General features: G+C 37.7%; 3 protein-coding genes across 4 annotated transcripts; all 3 read left to right on the top strand.

The window, feature by feature from the left end:
* Positions 1–168: 168 nt before the first annotated feature.
* LOC140777649 (amino acid transporter AVT1A) lies at positions 169–8,267 on the top strand. Its single transcript, XM_073121903.1, has 12 exons — positions 169–606; positions 1,615–1,898; positions 2,179–2,393; positions 3,086–3,109; positions 3,238–3,418; positions 3,502–3,721; positions 3,817–3,952; positions 4,048–4,067; positions 4,205–4,350; positions 6,066–6,109; positions 7,493–7,555; positions 7,969–8,267. The coding sequence occupies exons 1-12, from the start codon at positions 419–421 to the stop codon at positions 8,059–8,061; spliced, it is 1,614 nt and encodes a 537-aa protein (XP_072978004.1). The 5' UTR covers positions 169–418; the 3' UTR covers positions 8,062–8,267.
* Positions 8,268–9,728: 1,461 nt separating this feature from the next.
* On the top strand, positions 9,729–13,530 carry LOC140778192 (uncharacterized). Its single transcript, XM_073122784.1, has 7 exons — positions 9,729–10,006; positions 10,248–10,368; positions 11,062–11,210; positions 11,574–11,681; positions 11,799–11,918; positions 12,814–12,987; positions 13,116–13,530. The coding sequence occupies exons 1-7, from the start codon at positions 9,908–9,910 to the stop codon at positions 13,215–13,217; spliced, it is 873 nt and encodes a 290-aa protein (XP_072978885.1). The 5' UTR covers positions 9,729–9,907; the 3' UTR covers positions 13,218–13,530.
* A 115-nt stretch (positions 13,531–13,645) lies between these two features.
* Positions 13,646–17,708, top strand: LOC140778191 (uncharacterized). Of its 2 annotated transcripts, none has more exons than XM_073122782.1 (9): positions 13,646–14,021; positions 14,123–14,244; positions 14,378–14,484; positions 15,132–15,327; positions 15,424–15,516; positions 16,024–16,083; positions 16,195–16,269; positions 16,737–16,821; positions 17,198–17,363. In XM_073122782.1, exons 1-9 carry the CDS (start codon positions 13,925–13,927, stop codon positions 17,227–17,229), a joined length of 867 nt encoding a protein of 288 aa, XP_072978883.1. In that variant the 5' UTR covers positions 13,646–13,924; the 3' UTR covers positions 17,230–17,363. The 2 variants fall into 2 exon arrangements, with proteins under 2 accessions (XP_072978883.1, XP_072978882.1); XM_073122781.1 differs by having other exon boundaries at positions 13,690–14,021; positions 16,737–16,817; positions 17,198–17,708.
* The last annotated feature ends 3,842 nt before the right edge of the window (positions 17,709–21,550 follow it).

Genomic DNA, 21,550 nt, shown 5'->3' with positions numbered 1-21,550 from the left:
GACTTAAAAGTGTTAATTCCCGATAACTTCAGGGGGATTAAGTTGTTTAGGCGGCAAAACCACGTGAGAAATTTGGCGAGCTGTGGGTCCGTCGAAAGTGATGCCTTTGTGTTTGTATTCTCGATGTCCCCAGCCGCCAAAATGTTCAATTTCATGCTCCTCTGTCATCCCCCTTGGCACAAGAAGCGCTCGAGACGGTGCTAGGCCGCGCATAGAGATTCACGAAGGTCGAACGGCGACGCTCTACGGACGGCTTCGATTCGCGCGCATAGTAGAATTTTCCTGGGCTCGTCCTCTTTGATGACGTGGTTGGGCCGTTTCGTTTTGGCTTCTAGTATCTCCTCCATCCACTCCAATCTCCTTCTCGTTCCTTCCTTTCTTAGCTCCTGCTCTAGGGCTTGATTTTTGGGTGTCGGCCATGGCGGAGGAGAAGGACGTGCAGTTCTTCATGGAAGACGGCAGCGACAGGGACATAGAGGAGGACAAAGAGGAGGGCAAAGAGGAGGACGGAGGAGGCAGCGATGGAGAGGAGTCGGAGGAAGAAGGGATGACAGAGGAGGAGATATCGTCTACGTTCCAGTCTCGGCAGTGGCCTCAAAGCTATCGGTTTGTGTGGCTTCCTTTTGTTTATAAAAAAAAGAATTTTTTTCTTCTTTCGCTTTGAAGCCCCCACATGGGTTACAAGCCCACGTTACTGAGCTCGTTTTTTTCTTCTTTCGTTAATCTAGTGATTGCATTACGTATGACGCTAAACAGTAACGTCGGTAGTAGTTGATTTATAGGACCGGCTATTGCAGATGAATCTTGCTGTGGGCATATGATTGGAATGTAGCCAAATTGGAGTTGCGAGTAATGATTTGCTGTAGCTTTATGAAGAGAGGATCTGTCTTCTTTACACTTTTTAAAGTTTGGAATGGGGACAACAAAGCCCTGTTCCATGCGAAGCTTTATCAAAACATCCAGATACCATCTCCAGGATATTATCAAGCAACTTCTTGTACAAGACAAGAATATTCCAAACATACCAGTATTCCTCATGCTGGCTATCAATAGATGAAACTGTGTAGTGTGCAGTGGGTGTTTGGTTTTCGCATGAGCTCAATGATAGCTCAGCAAGCCATGATAGCGTGTACTTTGATTTATACATTATAATAGGTAATCAAGGAATTAGAAAGCATTTAGGAATTTTGTGTAGCCCCAAGGCATTTATGAATGTCTACTCACTAAAGTGCTAAACTAAGCTTGAGCAAGAATTTTCTTTAAGGATCACTTATCATACTTGGGGTGAACTTGATTTAGTATATCTACTAAGTCATAACATGGTGGACTAGTTTCTTCTATATTTCACTCTATAAGCAACTTTATTAATAATCAAATTCATTTATAGATATACCTCTGTGAATTGAACAAAAATTTAATTAAAGATTTTTGGGAAATTGATGCAGCATCCAGTTTCTAAACCAAGCTATGATCCAAATTGATTTGTTTGTTATTGATCAACTATATTAAAATTTCTTCATTAATTAGGTTCTCAAATATTTTTCTGGCAGTCTTGGTTCTGATTGCTGTTTATGACTTTATGACAATTGATGACACTTGTTTTTTCTTTGACAGGGAAACAACTGATTCTTATACAATCACGGCATCTCCAAGCTTTGGATACCTGGGCCCATCTCCTGTTAGATATTCAAGTTTTGATCTTCGTATTCAAAGTGAATTAGGATCTGACATGAAACTGCCTCTTCTCTCGGATAACATATTAGGGAAACAAGAATCAGATAAGAACTTGAAGGAACCTCTTAGATCAATTGCCGATGAGTCAATCTCCTTTCGTGTACAATATAGTGCAGAAGGATACATGAGTCATGGATGCAGTGTCACACAGACTGTCTTTAATGGTAGACTATCTGTTTGATGATCAAGGAAATATATGTCTTTTTCTGTTCCGTATTTCATACTACTAGTGCTTGTATCGATTACGGATGTCTCTCATATTGCTTGCTGTCTGTAATCTAATTAAGTTATATCACTACTCTTCTACTTAAAATATTATAAAGTCTTATGTTGCTACTTTCACTTTGTCAGGAGCTACTGACAAAGTATTGGTAGAGAGGATTATGTTGCTACATCTCAGTTTGGAGGTGCATTCATTCTTATGTCTTTGTTGTTATGGTGCAGGAGTCAATGTATTGGTAGGTGTTGGCCTTCTTTCGACTCCATTTACAGTTAAAGAGGCTGGCTGGGCTAGTTTGGCACTTCTACTTCTTTTCTCAGTTGTCTGCTGTTATACTGGAGTCCTTATGAGACATTGCTTTGAAAGCAAAGGCGGCATTTTGAGCTACCCTGATATTGGAGAAGCTGCATTTGGGAGATTTGGACGTCTATTTGTATCCGTATGTTCTGAACTTTTAAGTATGATGATGAGAATAAGAAAAGGGAATATTCTTGATAAACTCCTTCACAAGTAAAGAAAAGGTGCCTGAGTACCATGAGTAACTACTACAAGTCTAGAACCTTGAAAGTTGAAATTAATTCCTACAATCACTATGCACATAGGACTGCACATACACTGATAGAGGACAGATTGCATACCAGAAATTTCTTACAAGACTTGGTTCTTTCCTTCACTTACATTTGGAAGGGTGAAAATTTCTAGATGTAAGCAGTGCTTCTTCCAGCTTATTATGAAGTGAGAGTTGTCAGTTTATTACTATGAATAAGTCAAACCGTCAAAGGTCTTCAACTTTTCTCTAAAATTGTGTCATTGAAATCTATAATTGAGGATGGAGATATGAAATCATCATGGGGAATCAAATGAAAGAACATCAAGAGGCTCTTGTTTGCCAAAGTGAAAAATTTCTCTGATGAGTGAAGGAGCCTGAGAGAGCCTCCTTTAGGTGTTAGTTTTCTCCAAGAGATTGTATAATCATGGTCTAACACCTTAACATGTTAGACGATAAGTATTTGTAACAAATGAGGACTGCTTAACGCTTTCTGTTTCTGAATGAAGTGTCCATATAATTGTTACTGCAGTTTTAGTGAGATCTCACTTTTGATTTCTGATGCTTCCATGTTTGTTGTGCAGCTCATATTGTACACAGAGTTATATGTAAGTGAAACTAAGCTCATTTTCTTATGTTGAGAAAGTAGTAATCTGATTTGCTCTTTCATATACAGATCAGTGAAATGTTGTTCAAACTTCAAATTTACCATAATTCTGTAATTCCTTGAATGCAGTCATACTGTGTAGAATTCATTATCTTAGAAGGAGATAATCTTACAAGGATCTTTCCTGGGACTTCATTTGATTGTGCTGGAATCCATCTTGATTCCATGCACTTCTTTGGCATATTGACTGCCCTCATTGTTTTACCCACTGTATGGCTGCGAGACCTTAGAGTCATATCTTACCTTTCAGGTAATACCTTTCAAGAAATCTTGCATTTACACTATTCTTGGAAGCTGGGGATACTATATATTTTGCTCCTATTGTTATTGCAGCTGGTGGTGTGTTTGCCACTGTTTTAGTTTTCCTATCTGTTGTCTTCGTTGGTACCAAAGATGGGGTGGGGTTTCATCTGACTGGAAAACCAGTAAAATGGAGTGGTCTTCCTTTTGCTATTGGTGTATATGGTTTTTGCAACTCTGGACATGCTGTGTTTCCAAATATTTATCACTCAATGGCAGATCGCACAAAATTCAACAAGGCATTGCTTATATGGTAGGATGGCATGACATTTGAAGAGTAGGCAATGAATACACATGCTTGCTCCAGCTTCATTTCTAAAGAATATGTTTGTTCCTTTTGTGTTGCAGTTTTGCATTGTGCACTGCAATATATGGATCTTTTGCAATTGTTGGATACCTTATGTTTGGTGAAGACACACTTTCTCAAATAACTTTGAATTTGCCAAAGAGTTCCCTTGCCTCAAAAGTTGCATTATGGACAACAGTAAGTATCTGATTATCGATTAGATCTAGCACTGTCTTAATATGTCTTTTTTTGTGATTATTGTTTTTACCACTGATTCTACCCTTCTTACCCAGGTGATCAACCCTTTCTCCAAGTATCTTTTTCTTTTTTTACTTTTCTTCTTTTTTAAGCTCTGAAGCTCCAATTGTCTGAAAATTTGCCCTGTTTCTTCTTCTTGGGCTTACCCCTTTCAATTTTCTTCTCAAATATGGTATCCTTAATCACCAATAGATATGCATTGTTGCTGAATCCGTTGGCCAGAAGTTTAGAGGAGCTTCTTCCAGTGGGATTGTCTAATGAAGTTTGGTGCTCAGTTATATTGAGAACTACTCTCGTCTTATCAACTGTATGCATGGCATTTATTCTGCCATTTTTTGGTAGGTGCTTGACTTTCAAGATATGATTTTCTTGTCTATTCAAATAGAATGCCCTACTGCACGGCCTGCATCTCAGAATTGGCCTATTCTCTTTCTTTGTGAACATAAGGTATGGAATCACCTGTTCATGATAAGGTACGAAAGTTCATATATATACTTATGGCGGATTCAGTCCCGTGTGGAGCTAATATGTTGAAAAAAGGAAAAGCTACTCATCATTAAAAGCTGTTATGAACCTGCGGATGATTAATTATTTAATTATGTACATTTACTACTTTCTTTTACTATCTCTTGTCTCCATAAGATGATAGTATGCCTCATTCCCTTAGTATGTATCTCTTGTGATTGATAAGGTGGTTATTCTTGGGTTTATAGTGGATCAGCCAGTTGGAATGGAGAAGGATCTTTACATTGGGAAAGAGTTTTGAATGTGATAAGTGTTAATTTTTAAGAATGAAAATAGTTCTGGTATTATCCCAGATGCATTAGAGTATACAGGTTGGTTATATATTTTTCTGATTATTCAAGGCACTGATCCTTTAGGTCACTTGGCTGTTGGCTCTGATGACAGCAGCCTTGTATTTAAAACATTTTTATTATCCCTTTGGAAAACAAAATAGGTGGGTTTACTGTTTCATTGCTTAGGTCTTTTGTTTAGAGGGTTTCTCGTCATTTAGTTAAGGTCACATTAGTCAACACGAGTACTTTTTAAACCAAGGTACGAACAATCAGGATCGGGATCAGTATTGGTCTTCCGAAAAAACGATATATATCAGCCGGATTAGCCGTATTGGTCGCCTGGATCGAATCGAACTTTTTTAATTACGTAAATTCTAAATACTATTAAAAATATAGGAAAATTTCTAAAATTTAAGAAAAAATTATTAAAAAAAAGAAAATAAAGAAAGAAAACTATGGTGCAATGGAGAAGAAAAAGAAAAGAGAAGAAAATAAGATAGAGAGTGGAAAAAATGAGACAAACTGTGAGAAAATAAAAATTAAGAAAATAGATATCAGAGTTTGTCGGAGTTCGTTGGAGTTAGATCTATACCATTGGAGTTCGCCGGAGAGATCTCTCCATAAAAAAATTAATGACTATATAGTAAAGAGAGAAAAAAAGAAGAAAGAAAGAGTAAAAGAGAGAAAGTGAGAAAGAGTGAAAAAGAGAGAGAGTTTAGATCGAGCCTCGATCGAGATTGGGTTTAGCCGATCCCGAAACCTTACCTGGTAAATGTTTCAGAAGATCTGCAAATTTTCCAGCTTGGATTTCAGCTAGTCATGATAACATGTTCTAGCTGAGTCATTGACCATTGTAATTAGAATAGAGCATCGGGTTAGATAAGATTAAACTCTAGGTTTTCATCAACGTCTTTCCCATTTCCAACTAATTTGGAGATAGTATTTTTCCAGTGAGGGTAACATCTTTTTGCAGACTGCAATCAAGATGTCCAAACTTTTGCTCATAAATGTCTTCGTAACAAAGGAAGTACTTGAACATTTGGAGGAAGCTTAAAAGATCACCCACTTTATGGATCATTTGCCTATGCCAATTGATGATAGATGATTGTGCCATACGATACTTATACCTAACTCTAGATGTTTCCATCCTGTTGTCCACTAAATTTAATCTCTGGTTATTTCTGTTTTTCTAGCTGTTTTCAATCTCGTTGGGGTTTTAATTTCTGACCTGCAGTTTTGTTTTTCATGGTTTGCAGGATTGGTGATGGCTTTGATTGGCTCTCTCCTCAGTATACTTGTGGTACATTTTGCTTTATACCAGCTCACTTTTCTGTCATATCTCCATTTGTCCAAGAAAACGTTGTGTAGACTGCAAGCTATAGTGCTTACTTTTATCGATGGAACACAAACTGCCTAAATAGTTAAATTAAATGAAGTTCATCAATATATCTCCTGATATGCTAATGTTTGCCTCTTCTAATTAGTTGCAGAAATTAGAAGAGGCAAACATCTATATCAAGAGACCATCTGTCAGTTGTCTTGATCTTGTCTCAATAAACCAGGCATAAATCGTTAGTCAAAATTTGGTAACTTCAACTTCATTTTTTCTTTTTTTCCTTTAAATTGGGGTTTTGGCTAATACCTAAAGGGTTTGACATCATTTTGACAACTCACTGTGCAATATCTGTCAACTCTTGGCATTTCCATCTCGGTTTTATTAATCCTCTCTACCTAGACACCTAAGAATTGTGTATTGTCATAGCACCAAATTGTAGTTTTTGTAGTGCCAATATGGTGGATTTGAAGGTGAGAATGAGGTATCATGAATAAATAGATGGCAAATTGAGCTTATGCTATTGGGTAACTGTATGAGCTCTATATGCATTAATTGATTGTCATCCCAGTGAAAATATCGAAAGTTTCAGTGAATGGATTGTTGAATAACTGCACATTTACAAAAATAAGTTATTGTGCTAGTATTGTGAAGCATTTGCATGATAAGTTTGAAGGATGGGTTGGGCAGTAAGGAATAAACCATTAATTCATGAGTTTATGAAGAATGATTTAGATGGCATGACTGTTACAGAATAAAGAGTTTTTTGCAGGTAGAGACTCATATGCTTGAAGAGTCAGGAGAGAGAGGTTAGAGAACGTAGAAGTAGATGTGTAAAATCTTTTAAAGGATTTATAAATATTTTTGGTTCACAGTAGGGACTTCTTTGGGTTGTCCTAAATCTTTGTAGCATGCTCGGTCATCATTAAGGATCTATTGAATTGCTTTTTTTCTACTCTGATAAGCTCATTCTAATATAAGGCATAATGTTACCAATGTAGTAGTTTGTCTTGTTTATGGTATACTTTAACAGATCAAAGAGACCATATCTTTTATGTTTTTCTATTTATTATTACAGCTGAGCAATAATTCAAATACCAAATGCCATTGTTGTTTTTTCATGTTCCGCTTTTTATTATATTTTTATTAACTATCCTTTATTAACTTTCTTTCCTATTGCTATATTTATGTAACTACTGATGCATCATGATTATATGGGTCAAACACATTTGGTTAATTATTCCACAGCTGTCATTCTATGCAACAGTGAAATGCTAATAATGTTTGATCTGAAAGAGGCAAATATTATTCAATGAATGAGCATTTTGAGAAAACTACTTGTTCTTCCAGGCGGTCATAATGCCAGCAATCTGCTTCTTGAAGATAGCGAGGACTAAAGCTACAACTTTGCAGGTAAAGATCAACCTATTTTGCACTTTGTTCCTTACAGTCAGCTTTAATTTCTTTTCAATTTGAGGAATAACATAAGAAGCATGTTGCATTGAGTGACATGTAGCAATAGTTTCTTCTAAATCTTCTGTGAGAGTCAGTTGGCACTATGTGAGAGAAATCAGTTGTTCCCTCTTTTTATTAAGGAAGAATTTAAACAATTTCCTACATCAACTGCGTGTTATAAGTTCCTGATTTATTTGAGATCTTTTTCATTCTGATCTTCACTTGGATCCAATGAACATCAGATGTAAAGCATCAGTTAGTTTCTCCTCTCTTAGAAAACACCATGCTTCCCTACTGCAATTATTTGGAATAAATAGGAGAAATCTGGCATTCCCTTTGTTGCTTATGTTCATCTTGTTCATGAATTACAGATCACCTTGAGCGTTGCAATTGTTGTATTGGGCTCCATCAGTGCAGCCTTAGGAACGTACTCTTCAATTGCACAAATTGCAAGCAGCTATTGAAGCGTAAATTTTCGGACTTTTGCAACTGCCGGAACGTATCATAGATGTTCTAGTTCATTATTTTGTATCTATATTTCCCAATCATTCTAATATGATGCTATTTTTCCACTTCAAATGGAAATCGATGCTGAATAAAGATGTTCTCGTGGACTCGGCAAAAGCATGAGTGAAACAGGAAAAGAATAAAATATTAACTTTATTTTCCAGCCGTTCTTGATGTTTGTACTTATATTGGTCATCACAGTTCTGTTGACCAATACCAAATAGGTCTCTTTTTTCCCGGGAGCGCTTGCACTTCTCCTTCTCCTCTCCCTGTGAGATCCTTTCCCCTATCCTCCCCTCTTAACCGCGACCAATCCATTTGCCGTCCCAACTTCTAAAGTATTCTCCTCGACTCCACTACATCTCTCTCCCTCCTCTCCCCTCTTTTGCAACAATGTCTTCTCCATGTGAGGAGCTCATCAAATTAACGCTTCTCTAAGCTTCTCTCCGGGAGAAAAATGGAGGAAGCAATCCCTTAAGTCGTGTTTGTCTCTAAATGGGCGCAGTTCATTAGGACGAGGGTTCGCATGAACATTTCCAAACCATTTACTAGCACTCTCTCAATCCCAATATCTCTGGTGCATGGCTCCAGCTCGGAGGTGGCGAGGTGCTCGTCCGTTACGAAGGGATGCCGCACTACTGCTCATTCTGCAGCAGAGTTGGACATGAGATCAGTGCTTCCTCAGAGCGTACGTGGTGCTCTCAAGGATCAAGGTTAAGAAAGACTTCCCTCTCCAAATGCGTCAAGTTCTCCTTGAGATGTTTAAAGCCCCGATCGACCGCGTGCTCTTCGTGCTTTGAATTGCCCCCGTGCAAATTCCTCCAGGTTTCTTTAGCCGACGGAACTCTAGCTCCCTACCGTCGGGGTCGTCAAACTTTGTTCCTCCGTGATCTCCTCTCTCTCCCTCTGAAGTAGCGGTTTGTGGTCAGCTCCTCGGGACTTATGGGATGGCAACACCATGATTGAGATTTTGGAAGAAGATGCTGACTTTATATTTGCTCGGATTCAAGAAGTCAACTCCGATCTTAGCTGCATATTTTTGGTGCACAGAGATTCTTAATGCCTGGGTCTGGGTGTTCCACCTCCCAACCATCTCGACTCTCGAGTGATCATAACCATCTACTGTTAAGTGTTAACGACCCCTCCGTAGTTTAGAGAATTTGTTAGCTGTTTGTGATGTTGTTATTAAGCCTGCTGAAAGCTAACAGGAAATGATGTGTTTACCCAGTTAAAGCAAGGTAGTTATCGGTCCGCTAGTTCACACAAATCCGAAGAAGTTATCACGGACGAGCCACATGCAGGGAAACTTACACGTCCAAATAGACCCGGATGAGACCCAAATGAACCTGATCAACGAGGTCCTCTCTATCACATTTGAATCTAAAATCCTCGATCCGACTTGGACATGGGTAGAGCTAGTTACAAATTATTATTTATTTATTTTTTCCTGATTTATTTCATTGGATTCTCTCATTCGAGTTACTCTTGCCACGTGGACGTCCTAGTCCTGGGGTTTGGCTGGCTTGGTTTAATTGTAAAAGGTTAAGCTAGATTACAAGCTTGCCCAATCCCAACCAAACCGGACCAAGCCAGATGCAGGCCTACATGAAGAGTTCAGAACCAAGTCCATTTTATTTGCGAGCCCCAAATTATTCGAGAGGCTTACCAGTTACCACCGCCGCCGCCGCCGCCGCCATTAGTAGAAGACAGTGAGGCTTCGGCGACGCCCCCGCGTCCCTTGTCAGCGTTCTTCTCTCGTTGCAAAGCTTCTTCTCTCCTCTTCCGATCTCATTCTATCCAGAGATGTGGAATCTCGGTCGCGCGGCGTCGATTCTGAGGCAGGCTCGGAGACTCTCGGTCCCTCTCCCCTCTGCCCAAAACAGCGATCCGTGGCTCACCAAGGTTTTTTACTCCTTTTTTTTTTCTTCTTCTCACCTTAGCTTAAATTTTGCTTGGCCTTGCTTGGGTTTTGTTAGGGTTTTATATTATCGCATTAAAGTTAATTTGGAAGATGGATTTAAACTACCCGAACGGATTAATTACTAAATCCTTGTAGAAGTATATGCATAGAATGGTACAATGTTATGTTTATCTTGTATCTATTAATATGTAAAGAAATGGAACTCATACTGTCTATTTGCAGCATGTTTCGCCTTTGGTTTATCGCAGAGGTTATACCACTCTTGAGTCACAAGCAAATGAAGAGCTGATTCCACCTGATTTATTATCACATAGATCTGTGCTAACGCCAGATCGAAAAATAGGTATCTGACTTCTTTGTTTCTTTCAAGTTTGGATCCTTGTAATTTCATAGTTTGTAGTCATTCTTTGGGTTGCTATTAACAATTTCCGCTTTACCTTTCATTTTTCCTTTGAAGCTCAAAATTAGGATAGTTTTTGGTTTCATAATAGCTCCGCTGGTCAAGGCCACACATTTAAGTTGTCGCAATAATAGAGAATTTTGATTGAATGAGAAGCAATAATTGATGCATCTAGTGAGTTAACCATTTCTTTAGTCTTCATAAAATAACAAAATGATGTGTCATACATCAAGACTCAAAAGATCTTTTACAAAATAAATCGATTTTCCTTTAGTACTGCATGCACAGCCCTTTATTTTCCTATCATTTCTCTAATTTTTGCAGTTTTGGTTCTTATACAATTTTTTCATTTTGTCTTGTGAATCCCATCTTAATCCTTCCACATGAATTAATGCTATTTTGATAGTATACCATTCAGCTTGATAGGCCTTTCTTTTCTAGGAAATGAACTTGGCTATTAGTGTTATCAGTGTCATAGCTCAGCAACTAACATCTGTTAGGCAATGAGATTCGGAATATTTAATTCGTGAAAAGCAAGATGTTAGTTACTTCTTCAAATCCACTGGATTACTAAGATCTCTTATTTTTATAAGTCTATATTTTCATAACACTTACGAAAGTCCATTGATGCTACAGGGCAGTATGCAGACCTAGTAACAAGAGTGACAAACTTCCATAATGAGGACAAGGGCTACATGGTTTTGGCTGGTGATGTTTTTGATGTACCAATTAGAAAGGATATCATTCACCGAGTTGTAAGGTGGCAGCTTGCTAAACGGCAACAGGTATAATTTCCTCCCCAAGTGAAGTGTGAATGACTGAATCTATCAACTGATCCTTGACTTTATTATTGAAATTGATCAAACATGTTAGCTACTTTCTGATGTTAACTTCTAGGAACAGCCACTAACAGTGCTTTTAAATGAAGGCAATCTCCTATTTATTGCCTTCATTAGGGTCCAGATCTTCTATTCATTACATGTTCTGTTATAAGGATTTAATTAAATGGTCTAGGGAAAGTTTTGCTGGCTGATCTTTCAGGTATACAGTGCTTGAATATATTGGGGAATGAAGCTTTTGTTCCTATTCTACAAATGATTACTTGTGCACTTAGTTTCCGATGAAAACATTGCTTTTATGCCTAACAGGGGACACATTCAACTAAAACCATCAGTGAAGTGAGTGGTACTGGGAAAAAGCCTTACAAACAAAAGGGAACTGGGCGAGCACGGCATGGAACTTTGCGTGGCCCACAGGTTATATGACCTTCAGTTGACATATTTCTAGAATATATTATATTTCATAAAGTTAGCAAAGAATTGCCATACCTTTCTTTGTTGGAGAACTTAAGTTGAGTAAATTTGTTGTAACAGTTCAGGGGTGGTGCCACTATGCATGGGCCTAAACCTCGGAGTCATGCAATCAAGTTGCAAAAGAAGGTCAGACGTCTAGGACTAAAAATAGCTTTGTCAGCTCGGACAGCTGAAGGCAAGGCAAGTCTTTTATCCCCCCTTACTATCTTATGATGAGTAGATATGAATGAAACACAAGGCTTGCGAAGAAATTTCAAATCTTGCTAGTCTTAATTGAAGATGTGATTTTGTTTAGTGTCTATCCTCAAGTTAGTTTGGGTTTACTTTCTGGTTGAATATTATCTATAGCTGTGGAACAAGTTACTCATGCTGGAACTTGTTGAAAGTAGATTACATTGTCAGAGTACCGTGGTAGGTCTGAAGTTCTTTTTTGAGAAATTTGCTGCTCGTAGTATAGGGATACCTAAATCTGTAGGCCAATGAATCACACAATAGGATTTAATTATCTGGAAAGGACTTTTTTTTAATAATAACAATATACATAGCAGAACAGAATATTGTAAGGAGTTATTTCCAGGAAAATCTCTAGTATCTTCATTCTTAATTTGTTCTTTGTCCTTGCTAAAGGTGTATTGGTTCTTAAGTAGGGAAAATGATGGGTCATTCAGTCAGTATCAATCTTCATGGGTTTGGTTATGTTGCATAAGTTCTTACTTGTGCTTGACTGAAATCACACTGAAGATTACATGCTGTTTGCTGGGTGCTAGATGAATGAGGAAAACATGTGAAAATGATGTTATCTTGTGAATCAATTAGCATTGTTTAATAACAGTCAGATAGAACCCTTCTTTCAACTTGTTAAGCCTCATAGGGGTAGCTGTGTTCAACATGTTCATAAGACAACTAGACAGGTCTTATTAGGAAAATAAGGTCAGTTGTTTTTATGTGTGATTATTAGAATCTTGTATTGACCACATATGAGCTATCACTTCACTATGCTGCCTTATCATTCAAGTCTTGCTCATAACTTATATGGTCCTTTTGTGATATATCTTCTAATGGCGCCTTTAAGCAGCTTTTGGTTTTTGAGGACTTAGCGGTTCCTAGTCACAAAACGAAGAATATCGTCAACTATATCTCCCAAATGGAGAAAACTAAGAAGGTTTTGCTGGTGGATGGCGGTCCAATGGATGACAAATTGAAGCTGGCAACTCGAAATTTACATTATGTCAACGTGCTGCCTGCAATTGTGAGTTAAAAAACTGATTCCTTTTATAACAATGGATTCTTATGATTAGATGAGGCTTGGTAAAAGAATCTATGCACTATCATGGTTTGTTGGATCAGTTAACTCACAGCTATGATATATCCATGCAGGGTCTGAATGTTTACAGCATTTTGCTGCATGACACGCTTGTGATGACACAAGATGCTGTTAACAGAATTGTCGAGCGGATGCACACTCCTATTAATCGGTGACACAATAATGCTAGCTATTCCAAATGAGGAGCTTGCCCCCTACTGGCCGTTGTAGGTGAGCTATAAAGATGAATAACAGGCACTGGACTAATTCTTCCCTATATTTTAAACTCTGATCCAGATGAATATTTTCGCAAAGCCAAAATCAGATGCACCTGTTCATCGAGAAAAGTAGGACTTTAGCCTACCAGTCATTTGATGTGTGCAATGCCAATCTGTGGTCTGTTTGTTTAATACTTCTGAATGCAATTGTACTTCTGTATACATTGGTGGTTCTCACTCGATAATTAGCAAGTTTTGTGGAAGTTGGAAATGTGATCTTGTGTTAAATGGCGAACAGAATATTTGTTCCTTTAATACCACAAGGACTTCTATAATTATCATTATATGTGACCTTATCATCAATACAATTTCCTGATATGCGTGTTTAAGACAGTTTTTGGGACTTATTCATTCTCCAGTTCAGTGAACTCTTCCGGAAGGGACATGGCATAGAATTGCCGAGCACGGTAAATTGTTAATAAAATCGACAAATCTACTCAGACTATATTATAAGGCAATCATTACCCACAAAACTAACACCATTTTACCATACATAACAAGCATTATTACATCCAATGTACAACAGAAGACCACCAATATCGAGCCGCTAAATTAAATTTAATTCGTATGTAAACCTCGCAAATCCAAGTGTCAATTAGTTAACCATGGCGAGCGCCCATGGCAGCGGATGGGCGCGAATCACAGCAGTCGCCCTCGCCGTCACAACCGCGGCGATCTCCGCGGCCGCGGCCTTCGCCTCCAGTAATGCTCCGTCCCTGTTGCCTTTTTATCCTTATCCCTCCATTAACTCTAGATATAAACAAAAGTAAGGAAACAACCCTAAGAACGCTGGATCTCTCCAGTTTCTATCTACAGGAGAAAACGGAGGCGTTTGTCTTCTCGAGTGCAAGAGCTCGAGGCCTCTCTCGAGGCTTCTTTGGAAAAGGGCGCTGCCGAGAGGCGTGGTAGAGTTAGAGCTCAACAAGTTAATCCCTCACGCACTTTTCGACTCTCTTATTTGTTTGTTTGTTTGTTTTTTTTTTTTTTCGTATTATTTGTGATTTAGTATCCTACGGTGAGCTAATTTTCTTTGGTCCTTGTGATGTATAATTTTCTAGGCGTTGAGGAAAGCTTTGGCCCAACAGAGCATTGATGGGTCGAAGCAGGCATCGTTGTCTTACCCAATGGCACCCATTGGCACAGTGCAATCCTGCTTCTCCACTAGGTATCAGTTTTGTGCTTTGTTGATATTGACAACAAAGGATGAGTTGCTTGCTCTTTTGAAATAAGGATTTCATTACGCCTTCTTAATGAATATTATTGTCTATGGAGTACAACCCTAGGCTACAAATTTTTAATTGAAGGGCTAATATATCCTTCGGATGATTGCTGGCTTCACAATTAAGTTGGTATGCAAGCTCTGTAACATTTATTAAGTATCAATTCAATGTTTTCTATGCAAAGCAATGCACAAGAAACAGAGAAAGCTTGTCCATGTGTAGCATAGAGTTACTCATATCATGTGCCATCCATTTTTTTCAACTTTATAATAGATATAGGTTTTGTCTGTTGACTTGTGAAATGCTATGGTAAAGAGTCCAGCCAAAATTATGAGAAAGATAATTGTAGATTGTGAAGTAGCAACTTGATAAAGCGCCAAGCTGAGTCTGTAGTGCACATGATAGATATGTATCTGGAAACAAAGGAGATATCTACATGGTCAACTAAACCTTCTTCGTTTTTGGCATGATCTCTTTGGAAGTAGTGCCAGTAAGTTCTGTCATCATTAATTGTTGCCACAGCGTGTAGCTAAGAAGATAGAAGTTCATTGGAGATATATTTACATGGGAGCAATTTGCTATTCTTTTGCAGAAATGGTACTCCTAGGCAACCTTTAGTTGTACCACTTGCTAGGGCATGCTTGGTACTTGACCCGGGTCGTGTTCCTGCAGAAGCACTTGAGGGCCTTGCCAATTATTCCCATTGTTGGATCCTTTATGTATTTCATCTGAACACTGACCTTGACAAGTTGTGGAAACAACCATCTAGATCTAAGTTCAAGGCAAAGGTGTGTTTCCTTGTTTCATTTCTTAAAAAGGATGCTCTCATGTTTGCTCAGAGGTATCTCCATAATCTATGATCTTTCTCTCTTCTTCTTGGATAGGTGAGAGTGCCTAGACTAAAAGGTGGCAAGATGGGAGTACTTGCTACAAGATCTCCACATCGACCTTGTCCAATTGGTCTGAGTGTTGCAAAGGTAAGTTCAAACAAGTGCCTGTAGAAGTAGGTCTGTGGTGTCAATATGTTTCAGAATTTGATTCTCCTGAAAATTGACCATTGCAATAGAGATGTAAAAACAGTTCATGCAAAGTGTAAAAGATGTAAACAAACATAAAAGGTGACAATCTGTTACCAAACTGAAAGACCAGTCACATGATGTTTATAAGCTGCAATCGAGCATAGTTGTAGGTGTTTAGATGTGGTATACATTTGATCCTTCTATGGTTCTTTAACTCTTTGTATTTAGATAGTTTTGTCCAGGTTGAGAAACTTAATGCTGCTTATTGATAGCTTGTATCGAGATACTATCTCTGAGGTCAGTGCCAACAAGGCACTGGAAAGCTACACAATTACTGGTGTGAATCTGCACGCTTCACATGGAAAATCGAGATACTTGTATTTTTGCTGCAGATTTGTTAGAATGAAGCATGGTATGAATCCCCAAATGAACAGATATGAGCTTTCTGTGTTTAATGTTTTACAGATAGAGGCATTGGATGGAAATGCAATTTTGCTTTCTGGAGTAGATCTGGTTGATGGCACGGTATTAAGTTTTAGACATCCTTCTTGCATGATTGTGATGCATTAAACTCGTGCACTGCCAGTTTGACTGTTCTAATAATGAACTTGCTTATTGGCTTGAACTTATCAACAGCCAATTCTTGATATCAAACCGTATCTGCCATATTCTGATAGTCTTCAAGATGCAACCGTTCCTAATTGGATAAAGGTAAATCCTCTAGCCAATTTTGAGTTTTGCTAGTATTCTCTTCATTATGTAATATGTAAATAATTTGTTTGGATGCCTATAAACATATTGTTGCCTTCAAGTTGTATCACAAGCTTGTCATTTTCGGTTGGATTGGATTGACCTATGTATGATATCCAAACATTTAATATTTGATGTTCTTATCTTATAATTATCTAGAATTTTATATAAAGAAAGTTCTAATGCTAAAAGGAGTCATTTATATTTGAGTCCTGTAACTTGCAGCTTTACCAGTGATTATCTGTTATGAGAATATGTAAATCTGTTATAAACATATTTTTTGAGATCGTGAACAGTTTTAGAGCTGATATAGTGGATTTCTTTGGCAAAGTATGGCTGATAGAAACAGTTCCTTGCATATTTTAGTGAAATAGTATGTAGTTTTTGCTTATCTCCTATGTCTTCCTGATCTACTTGTACTGAAACAGGCGGATCATACATTAGCTGTGGGATCAATCAGCTTTTCTGCAGATTTTGCCGCTTCTCTTTCTGGTTGCTGGATGCACTCAGTAGGTTATTTGTTTTCTTTAAAACTATATCACAAAGTTGCTCCACTATCTTTCAGTTCTAGATTATCTGCCGAGACTTCAACCATGTTTGCTTATATGTCATGAGAATCAGGTCATGGATCTTATTGTAAATCACAGTACTCCTGGGAATTGGCTTGTGAGTTGTGTCCTATCTGCCTATCTCACTAAACAATGGTTTAATTCGCTAGTGATGCTCTTTCACTGGAGGAGTTGAGCTCCTAGTGGTGCTTCCATCATTAATCTAAGTGCCTTATGCAGCTGTGATTTGGAATGAAATGATTATCAAGGACTTAACTGTGTGATCTACTACTTCTAAGTTGTAAATAGTTGAAACTCTCATTGTCAATTACTTGTTACAGGAAAATCACTCACTCTATGCCTCAGAAGATGAGTTTCAGATGCTTATCAATGAAGTGCTCGCTTGGGATATAAGGTCGCTGTCTCAGCGGAGCCGCCCCCATCTTGTGGCTATAAAAAGCGAGAGCCATGTGAGTTATGGGGAAATGGAGGGGGATGGTTCTGAGGAAGGATCCTACCAGACTATTAACTCACCTACAGACGTGTTATATCACCTTATTCTTGAAGGCATCGATGTCTCATACAGAATAGATGAAAATACTAATGTGATGATTGAGAAGGCCACTCTACTCTCCGACGCCAGAAACCAAAATCGCCATGGTTACTCAAGGTGGAAAGAGAAGATTACACAGCAAAAGTGACATGTCTTCTAACTTGTTTGTTAGGAGGATAAAAACTGGGGAACTGGAGTTATACACCTATTGAGTAGTCAAGTCACGGTTTCCCTCTAATTTTACATTGTGTACTAACATTGTAATGTTATTGAAGTTATACATGTTACGGTTATGTGAAGATGCTGTGGCAGTTGGTTTCGGATTTTATATGATGCTGTTGAAGTTTGGGTAGTAGATGGTTGCGATAATATATAGAATCTTATTAACATATGTTGAAGTTAAAAAATAATAACATGAGCTTGGATGAAGCAATTAGCTGAGTTCCAAGAGACAGCAGGAGCCATCATCGAGAAAAGAACAATGCTGGAGTTATCTTTAATTCTTACAATGTATCCTAAAATACTGTTGATCAGTAGGATTTTTTGTTTTTAAATATTGCTAGAGATAAATTGTAAATGTAACCTAACTAATAGCAACAACATTCTGCTAAATACCATAATTTTCTTAGACATAGGAAATAGTAATCATCAAATAGCATCTTCGGGTACTCTGCAGATGAGCTATAGTGTGCTATACCGAGCAATGGATTGCCTCATAGAAAAATATTGATTCTGAAGCGGGCTTGGCATAGAGCTCTCCAAAGCCAAGAGGACTTGGTCCAAGGGCATAGTGCTCCATACTTGGACGGCACAAATGCCCATTCAAGGGCATAGAGAGTTAGTGACGAGTTTAACTTGAAGCTCTTTTGGGAGGAGGGCCAAGCCCTTGGATATTCGCATGCTTGCTATAAATATAGGTCAATTTGAAAGCCCCCTTACAGTGTACTCTAATTCAGGTTGCGTGTCACTAAACCACTCTTGCCTCGAGGTTTGGGTGTTCATGTGATCTGTTACTGCTCATTGTTTGTTCTTTATCTGCTTCTTACAACATATCACTTGGATATTCCGTAGCTAAGTATGTGGTCGATAATTTTATCTGTTTCTTTTTCTTCTTTTTACCTGCTTGTCTTTGATTTCCATGTTAAATTTGTCTTAGATGGTATTTTTGACAAACCAGATTACGGCACCTGTTTCATTAGAAACTTAAACAAATTAATCTGCATTATAGATTACTATTATAAAGTTCAGAAGTAACAAAATCAAGGAGATGAACAAGATTCTCTTAAAAAACAGACAAAATAAATTTGCACTCCGCACCGTTACTGCTAACAAGAACACAACATTGCTAGTAGTAATGGTGTACCCTGTGCAGTGTTGTATGATAAATAACTTGGATATATGGGATTTCATAGACAATGGTGGCAATACCACCTTCTTTACTCAATCAGATGTTCCCTGCTTCGACTTGTGACACTCCGTAATAGGACAAGCAATGTATTATTTCTAGGCACTTTGACCCTAGATATGAACGAGATTATTGGGAGGAAATTGCAGGGAGAGCAACAGCACCAAAATACAAGTTCAAGCATCTCGAATTTATCAAATCACTTGTCTAGTCAATGCAACTTGATAATTATATGTCCATGACTTGTGAGAAAGAAACTAGAATAAGCTACAATCTGCTTGAGTAAAAGTCTGAATTTTGATAATAAATGCATGACTAGCCTTGATAAAAGCCCCTCTCCATTAGATAAATGTCTAATGCCATATGTTAAAGAAATTCAATCTTTGCTTTCCCAAGCAAACTCGGCAGCTACATTCTACAAGATGCATATAGAATGGAATTCCTTTTGTCTTAGTGTAAGAACTAGAAGGAAAAAAAAATCTCACGTGCTTTGCACGTGCCATCGCTTATCCTTCTCTCACCTGTTTGGAGATGAGGAGGTGGTCGCAACATCCTCGGTTGAATCCTAATTAAAATGAAAATTCATCTCTATAAAATAAAACTCTAACCATAAAATTTGAGGAGAGACACCGAAACCCCCTTCTTCCTCTCTCTCATTTTCTTCTTTCTCTCTCATCAGTGTCGCATCTTTAGATCGGCGCACTGGAGCACCGTCGGAGAAATCAGAGAATGCAATGTGGCTCACTTGAGTGCTCTCCCATCCCATGTAAATTAATTTTAGTTTTATAGGGTAGAATATAACTACCTAATTTTTTTATTAATGACTTTGTCGACAGAATTTGTCGGTCGGCGACTTTGGCCTCATGTTGTAGGTGCTCTTTGTTTGAGCTATCTGGGCTCGGATTGATGTAAAAGTCGGTTCCATGGCCACCGGCCATGGAATAAGACCGTCGGTCATTATCGAGAGCTTCTCCTCCACCTTGTGTAGCCGGCATGGTTGCGAGAATGGTGGGGAGCTTGCAATGTGGCCGGTGAATCGCTGACGATGTTGATCATCAGAAGCCGCCCCCCCTCTCTCTCTCCCTCTCTTCTCCTTTTGGGCTTGTCCATCAAGGGAGCGAGATGAGCTTACGCACAATCGAGCTCATCCCTCCTTTTAGTTTGGATGCAAGTTAGGTTTGGACTTCAGATCCAGAGAATCCAACCCGAATCAATTGATGTCGTGGGATTGGACTATTAGCTCTATCCATTTAATTTGGGTTAGGTAGGCTGCGGGCTAGCCGCATCCCAGCCCGAGTGCTAGTGGGTCTTGGGCTATAAGCAAAATCCACTTATTGTTTTGGAACGGATGTGGGCCAATCGCAGCCCAACCTACCCTTTTGGACTTGAGTTAGCCTATTTTAATAATTTAATTATTTTAAATTTTAGAAAATTATAATATTAGTTAAATTAAACTATATTATTATTTATTATTAAAGGTGGTGATTTTTAGTACGTGGACTAGAGATTTCAATTATTTCACCTATAATCAAATTAGTGGTTCACTAACATTTTTATCTATTGTGTATTTATACTTTTTATATGATCTTGTATTGTTCTGTGTGTAAATTAAATATTATATTTTTATATGCAAAATGCTTGACTCAGTGCATTGCTATACTAGTAGGAAAATATAATTGATATTTAATATGACTTTGAGAACAAACTTAGACTAGATATTTTTCGTGTATCTTCTTAAGCTGACTCAAGTCTACCTTGAAGTCCAAGGAACAGACCTATACTTGATTAGTATATTATATATTTAAGTGACTTTGACGCGATTAAGTCTATTTTGAAGTCAAAGAATATTCCTATTCCTAATCAGTATATTATATGTTTAGATAACTCTAGCACGATCAAAGAATAGTACATGTGACATACCTATTTTTTATTAGTACATAATTCATTTAGGTAACTCTAGCATAGTTTAAAAATAGTCTCAAGCTAGAATTAGAGTCTCCGTGAGGTGATTGCAATATCTCTCTATAGTTAGTAGAAAAAAGACAAGTTGTGTTTATTACATAGTGACACCTCCTAGTGATCCTTACCGGATTAACTATAACAAAAATACATTAGCGTATTTTGAGATGACTTTTAGTTGATATGGAGCCTTGCGCACGGTCTAAAGTTGAGATATATGGTATTATTACAAATATCGAGAGAAATTCAACATATTGATAAGAAATATATTATGAGTTATGATTTACGTTATTATTACCTGTGTTGTTACTATTACTATTATTATGAATATGCTTAGTAAAATTGTCATTTTATATCATTGGATTTCATATTTATTTAACTTTTGAGTGGATTTTATTCACCGAGCTATAATTGTTAACTTATGAAATCCCTCTTTTGACATTTCAGGTACTAGTCAACGACTAAGTGAGATGCACTAAGACCCCACCTCCATTTAGAATTTACTATTTTATTCATCGATTATATTAGATAATTTATGTTAAACCATCTATTATTTTAGTTTGATTACAGATACGTTAGTAATAACTTTGGTATTTTCTTTATTGTTGGATTATATTTATTGGAGTTAGATGCTCATAATTAAATTCTTATTATTTTAAGATTTATAAAAATATTAGTTAAGACTTTCAATATTTTAAAAATACTAAGATACATTGTCCGTCATAATTCTGATTTTAGGTAGTGATAGTTTATGCTCATATTCACAAGACTTTGTAT

This window comes from Typha angustifolia, chromosome 15 (assembly GCF_048772165.1).
Source record: "Typha angustifolia cultivar Huaian chromosome 15, ASM4877216v1, whole genome shotgun sequence".
Classification (NCBI taxonomy): Eukaryota; Viridiplantae; Streptophyta; class Magnoliopsida; order Poales; family Typhaceae; genus Typha; species Typha angustifolia.
The sequence above is the reverse complement of the archived record's forward strand: the minus strand, read 5'-3'. Positions and strand labels throughout refer to the sequence as shown.